General features: G+C 41.8%; 2 protein-coding genes across 3 annotated transcripts in view; both read left to right on the plus strand.

Annotated features, from left to right (window-relative positions):
• LOC120728121 (neural cell adhesion molecule L1.1-like) overlaps positions 1-20,562 on the plus strand; it is a 589,469-nt gene that overhangs the window by 490,763 nt on the left and 78,144 nt on the right. The gene's annotated exons all lie outside the window — the stretch shown is intronic.
• LOC120728132 lies at positions 1,310-10,365 on the plus strand. Of its 2 annotated transcripts, none has more exons than XM_040022897.1 (7): positions 1,310-1,497; positions 2,838-3,173; positions 3,830-4,132; positions 4,699-4,791; positions 5,095-5,193; positions 6,103-6,140; positions 9,173-10,365. In XM_040022897.1, the coding sequence occupies exons 1-7, from the start codon at positions 1,458-1,460 to the stop codon at positions 9,344-9,346; spliced, it is 1,083 nt and encodes a 360-aa protein (XP_039878831.1). In that variant the 5' UTR covers positions 1,310-1,457; the 3' UTR covers positions 9,347-10,365. The 2 variants fall into 2 exon arrangements, with proteins under 2 accessions (XP_039878831.1, XP_039878832.1); XM_040022898.1 differs by having other exon boundaries at positions 4,702-4,791.

Here is a 20,562-nt window from a genome sequence, read left to right on the forward strand (position 1 = left end):
AAAGAAAATCCGAGCGCACAAACAACAGGAGGCGTTCATTTCTAGAGGCAGTCGTAACTTAAACACTTTTCAGTGTATCTGTATTTTTAGCATGATTCAGACAACCTGGTCACAATTTGCTGGCTCCTAATTATGGCCAGTTCAATAAGTTGAGACAAATTGTTCAAGATTAGACAGTCCATCAAAGTAACCATCACAGTGAGGTCTCCTTTCAGGGGGAAAGAATAAAGTCTTTAACAGAATGCAGCCAGGCAGCAATAGGAAGAGGATTCCCTTTATTGCCTCATTCAGAGTGTATAACAGTGGGTGTGGTTCTGGAACAAACATCAGGTACATCAACCGTGGAACATAATGCGAACACTGACGAGGATAAACAGATGAACAGATAAACCCTCAGCCTTACACTGGAATTCAGCAACACTTCAAATGTTTCCAAAAACACAAGTTGCTCTCTCTCAGTCTCCGATAGGTCACAAATATCAGATTACAGCTGATATAAAATGTAAAACTGAGACTCAGCTTCATCTAATCAAAGTTGTAGCTGACAAACACATGAGCATGGACGTTATTCCGTCAAAACATTTTTCTTTTAACGTAGTTAAAGGCGAGAATGTAGCTGTGTAAACTTAAAAAATCTGCTCGCTTTATCAAGACATCGCATATTTGCCAAAGTGCTCCAACGTTTTCGGAGACGTCTGTTACCCACCAGCTCGATAGCTGACCTGGAGGTCAAGGGTCACTAGAGCTGGCGAGAACAGCGAACTCCTGGCATGTCTTCCCATTTCCCAGCTCGCACTTCAGCCCTTCTCAGCTTTCAGAGGACCCGGCCCACATAGACCGAGAAGGCTGGGTCCTCTGAAGGATGCAGCCCCTGAATGGAGACAAAGCTACTGACTCATGTATCACCTTGTGGTTCAAAGTGGTATTACATGAGGCTGTCATGTAATACCACTTTGAACCACAAGGTGATTGAAATGTTTGATATAATATCAGAACTGTTGTTCTTTCATATTCTGTTAATAGATGTATTTAAATGTGCAAAGATTTGAAACTCGTGTTAAACAAACTGTGAGAAGAAAGAAAGTCTGACTCTTTTCTAACATTTGACCCAAACTGTTTTTCTAAATGATCCCAAACTAAAGTTCTTCAGATACAGTAAGAGAAATGATTTCATGATGAATGATGATCATTGTTGGAGGTTTTGGTCACTGTGCTGAATTTAACCGAGTCAAGTGTCATCATTGTATTTCCTGCAGCACTTTGCATATAATACTATAAATATAAGGAGGAAGCCTGAGGCCCTGCAGCAGACTCACAGACATATGCAGAGGGGAGGAGTGTAGAGGTGCTGTGGTGTTTGGAGGAGGGACTCCTTCAGTTAGAGAAGTGAGGCGTCACAAGTTCCTGGTTTCCAGTGAAGAAGAAGAGAGGCAGCAGTGAACCATCAGAGCCTCATCATGAAAGTCCGTCACACTCTGATCTGCTTCTTCTTCCTTTGTGAGTACATTCACTTGTTCTTTCTGTCACTCTCCTTCTTCAACATGTTTCTGTTGTTAAACATGATGATCAGAGTCAGCTATGAGTCACTTTCATGGACGCTTCTTCCATTCAAACTGCTTTTATTCATGATTTCATGGATGTGTTTGTGGCCAGTATGGACAGAAGAAACCATCACAGTGAGACATTCATGGACATGTTGCTGCTCACTTTGGCTTTAGGATTCGTCCTTTCAAAGATGGTTTCTTACAAGTGTTTGTTACGTCCTCAGAATAACCTGTAATATCAAAGTAAAAACTCCACCTGATACTTTCAGTTATTATTTGAAAATACAAACTTGTTGATCAAGTCAATGAATTTTTCTTTGAAAGACAAAAACACATTTTGTTGCTTTTACTGTTCATGTTTCTTCACTGTGACTATTCACAGTTCACTCCCACAGTGCATATAGATTTGACAAAATGACATCACTTCCTGCAGACAAATATAAACCTGTGAGTGACGTGAGTGAAATCTGTCAGCATCTTCAAACCCAGAGTTGTGTGAAAAGTTATTTCCTAATTCTTCCTGTTTGTCCTGTTGGAGCTGAACAGAAATACGACTGCACAGAGTTTAAATGCTGGAATGAACTGAAATCATTCACATAAAGTAACTGACTCACATCAGCTGCTGAGTTTGGCTTCAGAGCTTTAAAATAGAGTCATAAATTACTCAATAACATGTTGTTCATTGCAAGTATTTGTTACGTCCTCAAAAAAAAAACAAAAAAAAACAAAGTATCTTGCCCAAGGACACAACAACCGAGACTGTCCAAGCCGGGGCTCGAACCAGCAACCTTCAGATTACAAGGTGAACTCCCAACTCTTGAGCCACGTTCGCCCTCAGTAAAATAAAATTACAACAAATAAAAACTTCATCACTGGTTTTGTTGTTGCTTCCTGAACTTTGACACCAGCAGTACATTTAAACTAAATGATGACATCACTTCCTGTGGATGAAACACATGAAAAACTTGCATGTTGAGCTGTTGCTTCAATCTCTCAACACATAATTACTACAAGTACCACACAGAGGAGTTATGAGTCATTTACATGTTTTGTTCATCTTCATCTTTTATTGTCATTTTATTCATGCATAGGAAACATGTTCAGATATATTTTGAGTCGTGTCGACTGGAAGAAGATTTTCCACCACTTTAGACAATGAAATGTATTTGACATGAATCATTGTTGTTATTCAGACTTTAGTCTCAGTGTGTCTGTGTGTGAATGTTGTGATCAGACTGCAGCTTCTTACAGGAAGTACAAACAGTAACTATTGATGGTTCATGTTTCCAACAGCTCTGCAGGATGGAAACCCTGAAGTCACCGATGCTCAGATTCTTCACTATGGAGTCATTGGAGGAGATTTGAAAGCTGGATTCTCCTTTGATTCTGCAGGAACATGGAAGATGTTCTGCAGAGAAGAATGTGAAGGAGAAAACATTCTCATTAATACAACTGATGTCAGAGCTCAAACAGGCAGATACAGCATTGAATATGAATGGACTGGTTCTCATGGTTTATATGTGAGCATCTCAAAGCTGACTGAGTCTGACTCTGGACAGTACAGCTGTGGTTTGGGTGGATCTTCATCATCAGCTTCACTCACACAGTTTGCGATCGTTGTTGCTGAAGGTGAGTTTCTGTTTCAGCTGTGGAAATGTTTAGTTTCTGTTCCTGAAGCAAAGTTTGAGTTTCACTGACAGCTGCTGACGGTTTAAAGAAGCTGAAGTTTGTTCTTCTGTAAACTGTTGGTTACATTTGGACTCCTCTAAGTAACCGATGAACTGCAGCTGTGACACGAGTGTGTGTGAATATTAGTGAGTGTGTCAGCTGATAATGATGTGAGTGAAATGTTGATGTCAGAAACAGACGCTGATGAATGAAAGAAGATTTTCTGATGTAACTTTGATTTTCTTTGATGAGTTTTTGCTTCTGTGTCGTCGGTTTGATCTTTCCAAGAGTTCCCCTCACAGCAAAATGGATTCTTCCTCAATGAATGTGTGAAAATCACATTCAGAACACAAACGTCCATCCAGACTTTAAATGTACTTAAAACCATGAAGGGTTCACAGTTTAGAGTCTGTACTTGTCATAAAAGCTGATTTTCATGAATCCAATCAGTCTGATGATGAAGCCGTTTAAATCTCACTTAGTTCAACAGTTCCTCTGTCAGACTGGTTGAACTGGGCAGCTCCCAGTGTAACTGTGGATCAAACTGGAGTTACTCTGATCAGACTGCATCATCTTCAGCACAGATAGTAACTATTGATCGTTTGTCTCTTTAACAGCACTGCTGGATGGAAACGATGATCAGCTGAAACACTTCGATAAAGAAACTGGAAGCTCTCTCACAGTCGGATGTTCCTTTGAACAACCTGGAAACAGAAAGATGTTCTGCAGAGGAGAGTGTGGAGGACACAACATTCTTGTTGACACAAATGATAACAGAGCTCAGAGAGGCAGATACAACATTGAATATGATCCAAGAGTTCTGTATGTGAGCATCACACAGCTGACCAAGTCTGACTCAGGACGGTACAGATGTTACCTGAGTGGTTCATTCAGAGACTTTGAGGTCACTGTCACAGACGGTGAGTTTTTACTGACATTAATCAAATGTTGTCAGAGTGGAGCTGTTCAGCTGTTCCTTATTTCCTGTCATATATCTGCTGTTCCAGTGGTGGATGTTCATGTTGAACACGAGCAAAGTTTCTAATAATGAGCTCAGTGTCTGTACAGTGATCCCTGTGAGCCAACAGCTCAGGCTGCTCTCAGCACTCAGTTTATCTCAACATAGAAACAGAATTATTTAGAAACAAGATTATTTTGAAGTGTGAATTTTGTAAAGTTACTGTGATGGAGAGCAGGAATCAGAGTGTGGAGCTGGAAATGAACAGGTGACCATTAATGTCCCTAAATGTCTTTATTGTTTCCAAGAACCTGATATTTCAACATACATTCATATTTTATTTCATTGTTAAACTATTTTAGTGCATTTTTTTAATCTAAAACTAAATTTGCCAAACTGTTTTTTTCTCAGTCAGTGGATCCATTTAAGGCTCGTTTGATTTCTCAGCTGATTTTTGAATCTTTGTGTTTTTCTTCTTCACAGCTCCAAACATTTATAAGTCAAACTTTCCTCTCTGCTCTTGTTCAGCAGCTGGACCATCAGCCACGACGACAGGAAGCTCCACACCTTCATTAACTTTGACTGGAAGCACTGAGCAGCCTGAAAGAGCAGCATCTGCAGGTACATCCATCTATGAGTCTGAGAGTAGAAACACTGACAGATTTTTTATAACCTGAGTGAAAACTGGTTTAATTATTATCATAATTACTCCTTAATGTGTCCTGTTATATGCTTTTCATTTAGTTTGACAAGTGACATTAGCAAACAATCTGAGGTGAATATGTTCTTTAGAAGTTGTAAAATACTAAAATAACACAAACTCTATTTCATATTATTTCAGTCTGTAGGAGATGAGTTCTTACTGCACAGCTCTATATACTGTACGCATGTCTTCAGCTTGTTGTTCTTCTCAATCTGCTGCAGATGTGCTGCTGGTTGTGGGTCTGACTCTGGCTCTCATCATCATCCTGTTATCAGTGTCTGTGCTGATATTCTGCAAGAAAAGATCCTCTAAACCAAAGGGTGAGACAGCAGGAAGCACACTGACAGACACACTCATCGCTCAGTTTGTATTTAATTCTTTGTGAATTAAAGCTTTGAAAAGACAAACACAACAACACAACCTCGACCCAGAAAAATCACTGAACAAAAACCACCTTAAGATCTGAATTCAGGTTAAGAGAGTGAACTGCTGCTCAGTTTAAACTTTCAGTTACACCTGGAAGTGATGTAATAGTTACTGTTACAGCAGCAGGTGCTAACATTAAACTGACTGTGATTTACAGACAGCAAAGCAAATTAAAAACAAACCAGAAACAATCTTTTTATTACACAAATGAAAATGTAAAGTTTCACATTAATCATTGATAAATAGCCCAAAGCAGAGGAGTCACGCGTGGCTGTTACAGTTAATTTATACTTAAAATACTATTCTGCCTTGATTAAATCTGCCGTGTGGCTCCTGCTAATGTTTTGGTCGAAAACTACTTAAAGATGACTTTTTAAAAACTGAAGGTTTCTGACCGGCTTCAGCGTGTTGGAGGAGATGTGGTGGAAACCATCACGAGCACTGGGAGAAGCATCATCACACAGGAAGGCCACAGATGAACTGGAGGGTCAAACACAGAACAGCTGATGTGATGAAAGTCTTCACTTTATTCACATGTTGTGTTTGAGTTAAAATCCACTGTGGCAGTATACTTCGGCACAAATACGAAAATTATTTTATTTCCCCAGCAAATGATGAGTTATGTGACTCAACTGTAAATGAAACTGAAGTCGAATTAATTAGAATTTATATCCAAAGCCTGGCAGAAATGTTGTCCGAATCACTCTCTGAAAAAAGTCTTCAGTGTCTTTGGTGAAGGTCGTCACAGATGGAGATCTGTCAGCACTAAATCATCAAAAATATTCTCTCTGGTGTGTTTTCAGATCCTCCTGTGGAAACCAAGCAGGCTGCTGTCACAGAGGTGAGTTTGATCAACTTTACTCACAGCGTCAGAGTTTTGGTGAAATTAGTAAGTAGAATTTTATTAGTTCAGCAGGTTTAAAGATAAATATCACACAGTGCTGATAGCAGCATGCTAGAACATAAAAACATGACCTCAGAGACCTGCTGCAGACGTGTGGATGGAAACGTTCACTGAGTACAGTCATACTGTGACACAATGGGACTTAACTTTGTAATATTTCTTAAGTGATCAAAAAGGGTTTAACAACAGTCACCTTAATGGTTTCTGATAGATTTAGTAAATGTGTCAAAGGGACTTTCCGTTACCTTACACACAAATCTGTCAGGAGCACAAACTGGGACTATTTTTTCTTCAGGTTGGAGAAAGTTATCAGTGATCCACCTACTGTACACAGGGTCTGCAGCTCAGAAACATTTGAACATCATGTGTATTAAAGTGCTCAGAATGTGCTGAAACAGTAAAGACCCCAAACAGAACCCTGTGGAAGACAAGAGGCAGAGGAGAATACTGAAATTAGAAGCAGCATCATTCAAAGATACACGATGTGAGTAGACCCACGTACACCCAACCAGCCTATCCAGCAAAATGTGACGATCAGCAGTCCCATAGATGGAGGCCACAATTGAAATAAACTGTAAAAGCAATAAAGGAATTTAAGATGCAAGAGCCTTCTCTGAACAGCATGAGAAGCTGTGTTAAAACTGCAGTGAGGCCTCCTCCTCTTCCTCAGACGCCTGAGCCTTACTGATGACCAAAACAGAAAACATCACTTCTGTTTTTAAAATGAATCATATCAGGTAGATTTCTTTTTCCTGCAATCCTGCCACAGGTCAACAGCAGTAACACTGCAAACAAGGACCTTCTCTGTACATGTAGCACTTATCCACATGATGTGATGAATGCAGACAATTTGAGATAAAATATTAATTGCATGTTTGCACTGAATGACTGTGGAGATGAACTGGATCACATAAATTCAATACAGATGCTATACAAGTACACAGGAAGATTACATCGCTGTTATCATAATTATTATTATACCAAACAAGGTGGTGTGTTGTTTGGTCAAACTTGTGAATTGTTCAGCTTCCATAATTATAACTAAGGCTGTTAATGCATCACTGAAACTGCAGCAGTGACGCCAAACTGCACTCTTCATTCTTCATCTTCTCTCCGCTGCTCTGTCCTGGTTATAAAAGTCTGTGTGTCAATTAAACTATTCAGGGCTGTAACGCTGACAGCCCTATGTTACAGCCCTGAATAGGGCTGGGCCATATCATACGTTCATGGTAATACCAGTGTAATTTTAGGCAATGATAAGAAAATGAAATATCGCGATAGAATATGGGTAAAACACACATGCGCAGTGCCTTTGTTTTCATATGAACATGGTAGAAAAAGCATGACGGAGAATGAGACGGGTGAAAGCGGATCGTTGAATGAAACAGATGAACTAGAACTGGTTTGTAAAAATGCTGCAGCTTCAGTGGTGTGGAACTGGTTTGGCTTTTGTCCGTCAGATACACAACAAAGCACTATTTTTGGTAGAGCACGCAAGCGGCCCGTCGTTATTACCGTGTTTTTCAGAAAATAAGGCGCACTTAAAATCCTTTGATTTTCTGAAAGTCGACAGAGCCCCTTATAATCCCGTGTGTGTATGAACTCTGGTTGTGTTTACTGACCTCGAAACGATTTTATGTACACGGCGCTCGAAAATATGTCAGAAATGTTTCAGTACGACTTTGCTAAGCTACGAAGCCGCACCGCTTGATGGATTGTCGGAGCGTTACGGCTATCGTAGGCGGGGCCTCGCGGAGTGATACATACTGTGCTTCAACATAATGTTACCGTATTGTGTGTATAACCTCTTTTTAAGTGTTGTGGATGTTATACATGGTTGTGCTGAGGATATGTCGGCCAGTTTCCACTGGAAATGCCTTTTGGTTAAACTGTCAGCGAAGAATTTGCATAAAAAACAGCTGCTGTTTAAGTGAAAATACACTGATGTTTTTTTGCACTAATAAAGTTGTGGAGTTGTAAAGTAGTTTGTCTCACGTCAGTTATATTGTTATTGCACACAGAGTGGAGAGAGTCACAGGCTGCATCCATGTTGGCTGAGGGGGCTATATCATGGCCAAAGCACTTCTGGATGGATGCAAACTGCATTTCGTTGCCTGTACTTGTGACATGTGCAACGACAACAGTTGAATTCTATTCTATTCAAATATATATCATGATAAATATTTTGGGCCATGTTGCCCTGCCCTAGCCCTCGTTGTTTTTGATGTGATTATTATGCATTTAACATGAAATCAATATATTTTGTACAGTGACTCAAGCAATGATTCAACAAATATCATTAATACACTATTCCATGTCATAGAGATAAATAGTCACCAAAGTCAGTATGAGTGCAGCTACAGGCCAGGATTTAATGCAGCAGAGATCTTTGCACCCAGTGACATCTGTCTGCAGTCACATCACTTCTTCTGTACATGTGTTTTCCTTTTAATTTAGTATTTTTGAGTATTTTAATAATAATTTTTCCTTTCACAATGTTTTTATGATTATTTTATAGTCATTAGCTTTGGATTTATTTCATTCAAACTGCTCTGTTTGGTATTTTCAAATGTCCATTTCATTGATCCTTAGTGAACATACATGAACCTCTGTCATCTTTACAACATGAATACACACACATTTGTCTTTGTATAGAACAACAAAACATAAACAGGAAAATTACACACAAGTGAGGGGTTCATTTTTCATTCTTAAATAAATAACATCAGTCACACAGTGCTCACATTATTGATCACCTGTGATGCCCGGTGACAAACAGATGCCTGAACACACCGGCCCTTTAATGAACTGTTCTATTACAAGAGCGGGGCTCAGGCCCCGGCTCACTCAGGGCTGACGACGCACCTGCTCGTCTCGTCCTTCGAGTCGGTTTGTGTTAACAATCCTAAACATTATTGAAAATGTGGCAGCTGATCAACAGTTTCATCTCTGCTCGTTCTCTTTTTCAGGAGGGAGACGACTCGAGCAAACTCACCTACTCTGAGGTGAATTTTTCCAAGAGGACTTTTGGCTCTCCCAACGGAGCCTCGAGTGGTAACACTGGTGAAGTTATCTACTCTGCACCTCGGGTCCATGTGAGCTCTGATGTCAGAGATGATTCGCTGTACTCGAGTGTAGCTTAGCTTCAATGCTGCTGCCACGTTTCTCTGTGAAGGGACCAAAGGAAGCTCTCAGTGTAAATAATCTGATTCACACCAAAATCTGTTTGAATGGGATTTTATTTTAATGTAACAACAGAACCGTGACAGCGTGTGATTGGTCAGATGCTGTGATGTCATAGCTTTGTAAATTATGGTCACTGAGGGATTTTGGTGTTTTGAAGCTGAGCACAGGTCCAATCAGTGATCCTGTGGCAGTAAAGTGACTCAGTGAAGATGCAGGGAAATCTGTCAGACAGCTGATCTGCACAGTTCTTAAGTTTACTGAAAACATTTTCAGGATCAGAGCTTTTCCTCTCCTTCAGTCACTCGAGGAGTTAAAAAACTTTCTTCCTGTCATGTACCATGTACACACCCAGTTCTTTGCTAAATCTAAAGTATTGAAATAGTTCTTTAAAAAAAGAAAAACTTCTTGTCTTTCACAACTTCAGAGTCACACGAGTGAAGAAAATGGGGAAGTGTTCAGACTGCATGCTCAGCTTGGTGTCAGTTTAGCAAGATCAGCTTCCTTGATTAGCTTCTGCAAAGTGTCAGGCCGCTGTTTAAAACTGATGCTTTAATGTTTAACAGGACAATGTTTTACTGAAATAAACTTTCATTATGTAGAGAATCTTTAGCTTATTAAATCAAACAGTGGTGGAAGTGAGTGCAGAGCAAAGCTGCATTCGCTCCAACAAGCAGATCGGTGCTTGTTGGCTGTACCTGGATCAGCTCTGGATCTCTCCAAGTTATTGAACTCACTTCCACTGGACCTACAATCTGTGACACTGTTGGACCTGCCTGTGCATGCCATCTGTTTACCTTGTTTGAATTCTTGTATCTTACTCTGTGCTGTAAAGCGCTGTATTAATAAACCTTAATTACATTAATGAGAGCAACCACATCGACTCTACAGACACTGAATGTAATATTTACCACCTCACTTGTTAGCAGAGATATTTTCTCTTTGTTCAGTGTGAGAATAAAAGCTTTTTTCTATTTGATATCAGCACAGAAAATGAGTTTGTTTGTATTCAGTCACTGCTGTTGAGCAACAAGTGTCTTTCACATGTTTGTCTTCCTGTTCAGCTGTTTCTATGGCGACTAAATTTGCATGTTGTTATCAGAAGATGAAGGAAAATATATCAGACAGCTGTTCTGCACAGTTCTTAAGAAGTTAACTGTCAGTGTTATCTGTATGATGTGGACCAGGCCTCTTCCTCTCCATCAGTCCTCTGAGCAGTCATGTCTTTCACAACCTCAGAGTCAGTCACGAAAAGAAAAAGAGGATTTTCAGACTGTTACCCATCAAATATAAACCTGCTGAGTGCTGCTAATTGATAGAATAGAAATGTATCAATCAGCACTCAGCAGGTTTTTTTCTGCACTTTAGCAAGTTTAAGATCTTCATTTCAGCTCACTGTGTAAAACTGATACCAAATAATGTTTAACAGTGGAAGCAACTCCACTCTGAACACACGCTCACTGCAGACACTGCACCCGTCCACGCCAGTCTCCTGCTCCACTCTTCTCTGACTGGGCGGCTGTGGCTCAGGCGGTAGAGCAGGTCATCTACTGATCGGAAGGTTGGTGCTTCGATTCCTGGCTTCAGGACAAGTTGTGTAAAGTGCTTTGAAGGCTCAGAAGAGTAGAAAAGTGCTATATTAGAACCAGTCCATTTCCCATGACTTTTATGAACAGGACCCCAAAATACCTCAACTCCTCCATTCGGAGCAGCAACTTGTTCTTCATCCAGAGTGAGCACACCAGCCTTTTCTGGCTGAGCAGCGGGGACTTGGACTCAGAGGTGCTTAATCTCATCCCAGCTGCTTCACACTTGGCTACAAACTGCCCTGAAGTGTGAACTAGATGTCACTGCATGATGAGACCAAGAGACCACATCTTCTGCAAAAAGCAGAGTGATCCTGACGCCAAGAAGGTGGAAACTATCTGCCTACAAATTCTCTTCATTAAAGCTGTGAAAGAGCTGGTGACAAACAGCAGAGCCTGGAAATGCAAACCAAGCTCTCACTATAGTTGTACAGGGACTGAATGGTCCTTCACATAAGCTCCAGGAGATAACAAGATGGTTCAAGGTTACAAGTCCAGAATAAAAAACACACTTTTCCTCCATAATCTGAGCTTTAGCTTAGAGACGGACTCTTCTTGCCAGCATCCAGGTAAAGATCCACCCAGGGAGGCTGAGGAGTGTTGGAGCACATCCTCCATCCACAAAAAAGACTTCCAGACTGTGCTGCAGAGTCCTGTACAACATCCTGAGCCTTGAGCAACTCCTCACTCTCTCCTTCCACAGAAAGTGTTGGTGGGATTGAGGAAATCCTCAAAGTATTCTTTTTACCATCTGATTATGTCCTTATTGTGGTCAGCAGCGCTCAATCACTGCTGCACGCAGCGTGAGCAGAAAGCTTCCCCTGAGGTTTCCTCTCAGGTCTGAGCAAGCACCATGTTCAGGGGCAGCAGGTCCGAGAAGCTCTGACACTGTGGAGTTTTTCAGGAAAATAATAATAATAATAATAATAGACAAACAAGATGGCGCCAGTGTGTACGGCAAGCCGTCTCTGGATCCGTCTTCCTGAGTGTTGTTTACTCTTTGCCTTACTATTTTCTATATGCTTTCCGGATGTTACTGCTCTAATTGCCTATGATCGACAAACTCTTTTAAACCTTCGACCCTTGAATCATCAAAAGCCGGATCTATATTGGAACTTAGGGAATTTTTCCCAGTCTCGAACAGATACTTCCGCCTGCACATTCTACCTGCCTTTTTTTCCACCACACAAGAAACGACATTGGAAACGGGGTAAACGGAGTGGTTTTCACGTTCGTATTAAAGCCTATTTAAAAGCCCATGTTGTGATTAATTACCGCTCCATCATAGACATCCTGCGGCCCTCCCAGTATACTTTCAGACTGTGTCGCCATCGATGGATTCGCTATGCTGGCCAGCAAGCCCACTCGGTCCTACCAGTTGAGTGCCCACCTGTATGGAGCTGGAAGCGGGTCTCTGGAGGAGGTGTGGATCACAGCAATCTTCGCCAGCTGGGACGTGCTCTGCTAAACACTAGGTCACTGGTGAACAAGTCCTCGTTGTAAACGACGTTTTTCTCGCGTCAAGGCTGGACGTCCTGTTTCTAACGGAGACCTGGATTCGCCCCGGTGAGTCCTCTTCCTTTTCGGGAACTTCTTCCACTGGATTGTGCTTTCTTTAACTCTCCTAGGACCGCGGGCAGGGGTGGAGGGCTAGCCTCAGTTTTTAGAAGTAAATTCCGAGTGCTGCAACTGCCTCATATTCCAGCTTCGAAGTACAACTACTGGAGCTGTCCGGTTCCCCCCGGACCCTCTGTGCGGTGGTGTATCGACCTCCGAAGCGCAGCAAGGATTTTATCCGTGAATTTGCTGATCTTTTAGGATTTATCTTTTTAAATTATGATCGTGTCCTTATTTGTGGTGATTTTAACATTCATATATGCTGTGAGGAGGACCTATTGGCTAAGGACTTCCTTGCCCTTATTGACTCTTTTAATCTCACTCAGTGGGTGAGAAAATCAACCCACACTAAAGGTCATATGCTGGACTTGGTATTGTCGTATGGACTGGATATTTGCATCACGGACATTATTGATGCTGGGATTTCGGACCATTTCCCAGTTATGTTTGATGTTCAGTTATGCAATATGGGACTGAACTCTGAGGGTCCACTGTGCCTATCGCTTATGATTAATTCTCAGGCTGTTGCACTTTTCTCTGCGGCCTTTGCTAACTCTGTCTGTTACGATGACATCCGTAATGTACCTCTCTCGGTTGATGGCGTAGTCAACTCTTTTATTTCTACATGTTCTTCTATTTTGGACACTGTGGCTCCAGTAAAGACTAAACGCCGAAAAACCTCTCGCCAACTCTGGCTAAATGAATCCACCCTCACTCTTAGACGTGAATGTCGTCGAGCTGAGAGGAGATGGAAAAAGATCAACTTCAGGTGTCCCTTGACATCCTGCATATGAGCCGGTCTAAATTTCAGAAGGCTGCCAAAATGGCAAAAACGTCTTTTTTGTCGAACATTATTGCAACTAATAGTCACAATCCTCGAGTTCTGTTCAAAATCTTTAACTCAGTGGTTAATGTCACGACTGAACATGGAGGGAGGACAGCAGGGAGAACACGCAGGGGATTCACGGAGAAATGCAGAGTACGCAGGGTGACACAGAGGATGAACACAGACGAGGCGATGAGGAACAGAGGCAGACACACACTATAAATACACAGAGACACACTGGGAAATCACACACAGGTGGGAGACACAGCTGGACCTGATTAACCTGACGAGACAGGGGAACACTAACACCAGGGACCAACAGAGGGAGCACAAACCCAGAAACCCAGCATCCAAAACCCCAAAACACAAACCATCCCAAAACAGCCCACAAATAATAATGAAAATAATAACAATAAATACACCAAGCACAAAATCACTGAGTCACGGACTCAGGATCATGACAGTACCCCCCCAAGGACTGGCTCCCGACAGCCACAGAAAAACACCACCAGAATGCCAAATAATTAGCAACTCTAGAAACAGAAGGTAGTTCTGCAAAATCACTCAGTAGGATGTTTGTTCTAATTTGCTATGACCTCAGAGTGCATCAAAAATAAAACTAATAGGCTATAAAGATATGAACATATTTAGAACTTACCGGAATGAAAATGTCTGGAGCACCAACAGATATTTGGAGATGGAAGAGAACTGGAGCTCGTCTCACAGCTGCTATCCAGGCTGGACGCCTTCGTTTGGTAACATCGATACACGAGCTGCCTCATGTTGCTTCCAGGTTGGGGAAGAATGAAAAGACAAACCCTTTTCAAGCTTATTCTCTTGCCGGTCGTGAGATCGAACATTGCAGCCGACCGCACAGCAAGAACGAACCATGGCTGTTGTGTGTGCCTTCGCTCCTTTTTCGCTTGCGCTTTGTTTAGACCCCCAAAATGGCGGATCGGGCCAAAATCCTTTCCACGCCCACCCCCGTGACATCACGCTCCAAAGCCCTATTAAAAAATGTAGTTAATTGCCTCCCCCACCATTCAACAGGCCGGGGAGGGGGACAGAAACATAAGAATGTCTTTGATCATGCAGTTTGAAACCAAGGCTTACAAATTTAAGTACAATAATGGCAACATTTAACAATTTCAACCTAACACCTCCTATGAGCAAGCACTTTGGCGACAGTGGGAAGGAAAAACTCCCTTTAAACAGGAAGAAACCTCCGGCAGAACCAGGCTCAGGGAGGAGTGACTGGGGATGGAAATGTTGATTGTTTACATTATTTTAATATTTATTGTAATGTAAATGATATTTCACCACATTATGATTACCACTGACTTCAACATTAGTTAGATCCCCCCTAAACCCACCCCCATACACATAGACACACACACATGTGAACTTAAAAAATATAATAGTAATAGTAAGTATGGGCTCTTCAAAACAGGAGTGCACAAAGCCAAAGGTGATGTTACAGGAAACATAAGTATGTTCTGTCCTCCAGCCTCACGTGCACTTTGAATGATTGCTCCCTCTAACAGAGGAACATCCTTTGCAGTGGCGGCTGGCCCATAGGGGGCGCTCGGGCTCCGCCCCCCCAAATGTGGAGGAGTAAAAATATATATTTTTAAAAAAATCAATGTGTTTTACTATGGTGTGCCCTATACAGCAGGCGTATTTTAACATCACCACGACTCATTAAAGTCCACAAACGGTTTTTTTCTTCTTCTGGGGCGCTCGTCAAAGCGCCCTTGATATCAGCGAAATAGCCACATTAAATGGTTGCCAGGGGAAAAATAAATTGCCATCGCATGGTTTGGGCGCTTAAATGCCCCCGCAGAAAACGCGCGAGATTTGCTTTCTAGAATTTTACCTCAGTCAGTAGCCTAAGTGAGCTATAAGGTCAGAGAGAGACGATGGCAGCGGTATTGTTAACGGTTGAGGCACAGCCTCCCCCAAATTCGGTTAGATCGCTTCTAACCTACCCTTTTGCCAGAAGGACAATGGCAGAAAAACTGCAAGTTAAAGAGTTGGGACCTGACAAGCCCGAAATTCAACTAACCCAGGCAACGAAGGAGAAGTCAAAAGCATACAACAGGACTTTTTGTCGGAGTTGGTTCCAGCGCAAGTCGTGGCTGACAGGCTGTGCATATTGATTTATATGATGCAGCCGGCTTTATATTGTTGCTTGATTACACCACACAACATTGGATTGATGTAGCCTAAGTAATGAGTAAGTGGACACATTCATTTTTGCTTAAAGGCTACTGGATGCTAATTTCTTTCGCTTTCTACCTGTAACTTATGTAGCTAGAGGAAAGCTTTCTGTTGTGTGTTGCCATCTAGTGGGCATGAGGTATCACTGTATGAGTTAATCACCTAGCAACAAATTAAAATTGTGTTGTTTGATGTACTCATTAAATGGGTCATTTTAGTCGATATCATAAAAATTGCCCCCCCTGAGATTTTTTTCAGGAGCCGCCACTGATCCTTTGTTTGTTCCACAGGTTTGAGGACCAGAGGAAACTCAGAGGGCACAAACATGGAGGTGACTTTCTTTCTCTTTGGTTCCTCTCACTGTTGACAGACTGCTACTGTAACAAAGAAATAAAGCAGTCACAGTGTGATGGTTCAGTTTGTAGACTGTTCCAGAAATTACAGTCCAAGAAGGTGAATTCAAACAGGTAGGTGACAAAAATGGCCGCCCAGACGGCGACTCCAACAACAAACAGAGACACTGTTGTCTGAGAGGTTCAACGTGGAAATATTTACCAGCACAAATGATTTAACCAAGTCAGAGTCTCTTCTTTTTATGTGAAGAAGACAGTTTGTCTCTGTTTCAGGACGTCCACTACGAGAACTGTACTCCAGGTTCTACACGTGAAGACTCGACCTACCAGAGCCTCGATCCAGCCGGCAGGGACCAGGACCAGACCTACTCTACACTCACACACCACACATGAGACTCTCTGGATTCACACCTGGGTTTGTTTCCTGATTCCAGGGTTTCACTCAACATTTTCAGTGTTTAAAAAAAAAAAAAGAAAATCATAAATTAAACAAAAATAAAAGAAGAAAACTGAAGCTTTCTAAATCTGTATAACAATGACAGTGATGGCTTTACTGGAAAAAAGCTTCCTTTCAGTGAAAACCATGAATCAGTTTCAACACAGACACAAAAGCTGTTTTACAAGAAACATCTGTCCTCTGACACCTCACTGCAAACATGTGCTTCCCATTTCACCTATAAGTACATGTTTTGTTTTGTAACCATTAACAGAATCCTTGAGGATTTAGGTCTATACTGAACAGCAGTGGGGACAAAAGGGAGTTTTTCCTTCCCACTGTCACCATGTGCTTGCTGATTGTTGGGGTTTACTCGTCTCATAAAACGAGCAGAAACTGCAAAGCTGAGAGCAGAATTTATAAAATTAACAGCTCGATAAAGAGATTCCCATTTTTATTTTCAGCCAGTTTCCATTTTGGAGGGAAAAGGTTTCAAACTCGTACGTATGATTAGACAGGAAGACGTGGCTTGTCGTTCTTGAATACTCCTGAATGCTAAAAAAAAATGAATCTCAAATGTTCCAAAACAATAGTGTAATCAGCTCCATCTTGATATGTGCACTGAATTTAAGTAAACACTTTATAGCAGAAAATAAGCGACAAAGACAACACACTACAAAGGTGGAGCAGGTGAGTAATATTACAGTGTTGGGGTTGTGTTGGGGTGGTGAGATCCAACATGCTACCTGTAGCATGCTGCTAAAGCCATAAACAAGTATTTACAAAAATCTAATATCCCAGACTAGGTACCAGGTCTCTACCTAAAACTAGTTAATTTAGAGCATTTTCAAATAGAAACATCTCTTACATTTAAAGTAAAATAGCTTAAATATAAATCAATGACATCAATGTGATCACACATTAGTGGGTATCAGTTCAATTTGATTTATGTACACAAATCACAACAGTAACCTCAAGGTACTTTATTGTAACCCTACAATAATACACATGTCACATGTGGTATCCACTGAAATGTCAGAATCTCAGCTAAAAGCTCACAAAACCATTTCAATAACCACCAAACTCTCTCTCATCTTTTCTTTATGCTTCAGGTGTGTGTTCTTTTCAGGGACAATACTTGGTTTATGGCTATGTCTGCATTCTGGGCACCTCAGATGTAAAGTGCTATACAGATACAGGCCATTTACTGCAAAAGGCTGAATTGGTTCTGGACGATGCATCCCTCTCGCAGTGCGTTGACAGTAGGGATGGGTATGGGATTTAGGTTTTATCCGATACCAGTACCAAACCGGTACTTTTGAAACGGTGCTGGTGCTTAAACGGTGCTCGAACCGGTGCTTAAAGAATGAAGAACACACACTTTGTCCAAAAACCTCTCATGTTCAGCTGTTTTTTTGTAAAAAGATAACAATGTTAGCCTTTTCTGCAGCTATGGGGAATATATGGCATCACTCTTGGCTGGAAGCAGTGCTTAAACAATGGAAAAAAACACAAACTTTGTCCAAAAACCTCTCATGTTTAGCTGTTTTCCAGTTTTTCTTTGGTCATTTTAGCCTTTTTGGCCAGGGTGAAGGGAGTATCTGCATCAAACAAGAAGACAGCCGCATGTAGCTATGATGGTGTTTGCTAGTTCACCTTACATGCATTAATGTAATAACGTGGTTAGCCTACTCAACGTAAATTACACACGAACAACATGAAGCTACTCACGCAGAGAAGAACGGCTGCTGCTGCATCATCATCCTCATCATTTCTGCTACACTGGCAGGGCTAGGGGCCAGGACTCTCCTCTTCGGGTTCTTGGGGGATGTTGCTAACTCCGGGTCCGATAACAGGCACCACACCTGCAGTAGATGTGCTCGGTGTGAGGTCTCGCAGCAAGCTATCAAATACGGTGCATTTCTCGGCTTTTAACAAAATGCTATGTGTCGCCAGGTGTTTCATCGGATTCGAGGTGTTACCTTCTTTGCACAGTATCACAGTATCAGCTTAAAGCACTTGTTGCAGGCTGCTGAGTTTGCATCTTTTGCTGTGAAGTACAGCCAGACTTTTGACCGCTTTGCTTTGGGCATTTTTAATCTGTAGCTCTGCTCTAGAAGAACGTAGGTACCTGGACCCGCCTACTATCCTTGGAAAGGTAAAATGATTGGCTAGAATCTAAAGTGTATCACAGCTCAGGAAAAAAAAAGCACCGAAATAAAGCACCGAAATGTGCGTCGCTTTTCGGTCTGGTTACTACCGTTTATGTCAGAACATGTGCCATAATGGCACCGGATACTGGTACACAGCCCTAGTTGACAGTAGCACTCTCCTCACATTTTGGATGTGTTGTTCGAAGCTTGAGCTAAAGATGAGTACATCATCCAAATATGGGACACACACTTCATCCCTGAGGTCTCCCAGGCATCCCTCCATGCAGCGCTGGAATGCTGCTGGGGCATAAGTAAGGCTGAATGGGACCCTCACCCACTCATAGAGTCCCCATGTTGTTATAAATGCGGTACAGGGTCTGCTGCTCTCACTCATGAAACCCTGGTGATAAACCTTCCCCTGGTCCAATACTGTGAACAAGGAGTTGCCCCCGAGGTTTTCCAGGATCTCTTGTATTCTCGGGATGGGATGTCTGTCGGGCAGTGTCATTGCATTCAAGAGCCTACAGTCTACATGCGAAGGCCACCATCTTTCTTCCTCACATACCACAGGTGAAGAATATGAAGAACAAGATTTTTGGATCCAGCCCTGATTGAGTAAGTCCTGTGTGTGTGCTTTAACTTCCTGATAAAGGTGTCTGGGGATTGCATATATGTCTTTTGCACAGGCCCATTGTCTTTTAGCTTTTAGCTAGTATCTCCAGGTACAGATCTTTAATGCATCCCATGTCTCAGTCATCTTTCGCAAAAACATTGCATTCCTCCCTCAGCATCTGTTTTACCTGCTGCTGTTTGTCACTTGTCAGATGGCGCAAATCCACTGGTGGGTCCCAGGGCTCAGTTTGTGTTGTCTGACTGGACTGCGCACTGTGGGTGTGGAAGCACTACTGTCTGATGTCTTAGAAAGCTCACCCTCCATACATTTTACCTGCGGCATGTAGATGGCATCAGCATTGTGCAGCCATCCCAGTGTAGTGCGACCACAGAGGGTGATATCATGGTCAGTCATATTTTCCACAGTCACTGCAACTTTAGCATTATCTTCTGAGGGGAGCTGAATTAGCCGTTCTCTAACAACTAGGCCGTCTGCTCATGGTGTGTCACGATTCGGCTCCAGCACTGCATGGGACCCACTTAACACATTCTTATTTAACCAACCACATTGCACTGTCATCATGTTACGCTTCGAAACAAAAATAAAACACTGTTAAATAAGTGTAGTCTTTAGTAAGTATTTCAGTATTTACTTTAGTAAGTTTTATAACTACTTTTAGATAGTTTTATAACACAAACTCACCTACTCTGAGGTGAATTTGTCCAAGAGGACTTTTGGCTCATGGTGGCTCATCCTCGAGCCCTGGACCCAGCTCAGGAGTGGCACCACAGTAACCCTGACCCACTGAGCAGGAAACCTGACCATTTTTTGTCCTCATAGAGATTTCCCCTTTGCTAAATTCTAAGTATTGAAATGATTGCAAAAAAATCTTCCTCTGTGTCACAACTTCAGAGTCAGTCATGAAAACAAAATGGGGATTTTCTTTTGGACTGCACATCCATCATAGACTTCATACCCTTACATGGTGCGACGTACGAGCAACCAGCACCGCTTATTTTTAACCTTAGCAATATGAACTTCCTCTATTTGCTTCTGCATTGAGTATCAGCCCACTGTTTAAAACTAATGCTGTAAAAAGATTTTTATTCAAAGAAATTCGTTAACAAGAACAACCACAGCAACTCTGCACATACTAAAGTTCATATTTACCAAAGAAACTCAGATTCTGATTCAGTCAGTTCATGGTCAGTGGAGATGTTTCCTCTTTGTTATTGTGAGAATAAAATAATTCTCCATGTAAAAACAGCACAGATATTAACTGTCCCCTCAGTGCTGTGGAGCAATAAGTTTGTCAGACTTGGTCAGTGTTGACGTTCAGCTTCCTTTTCTGCCACGAGCTGACCTCAGACTC

Source organism: Simochromis diagramma, unplaced genomic scaffold (assembly GCF_900408965.1).
Source record: "Simochromis diagramma unplaced genomic scaffold, fSimDia1.1 OVJJ01000308.1, whole genome shotgun sequence".
Taxonomy (NCBI): domain Eukaryota; kingdom Metazoa; phylum Chordata; class Actinopteri; order Cichliformes; family Cichlidae; genus Simochromis; species Simochromis diagramma.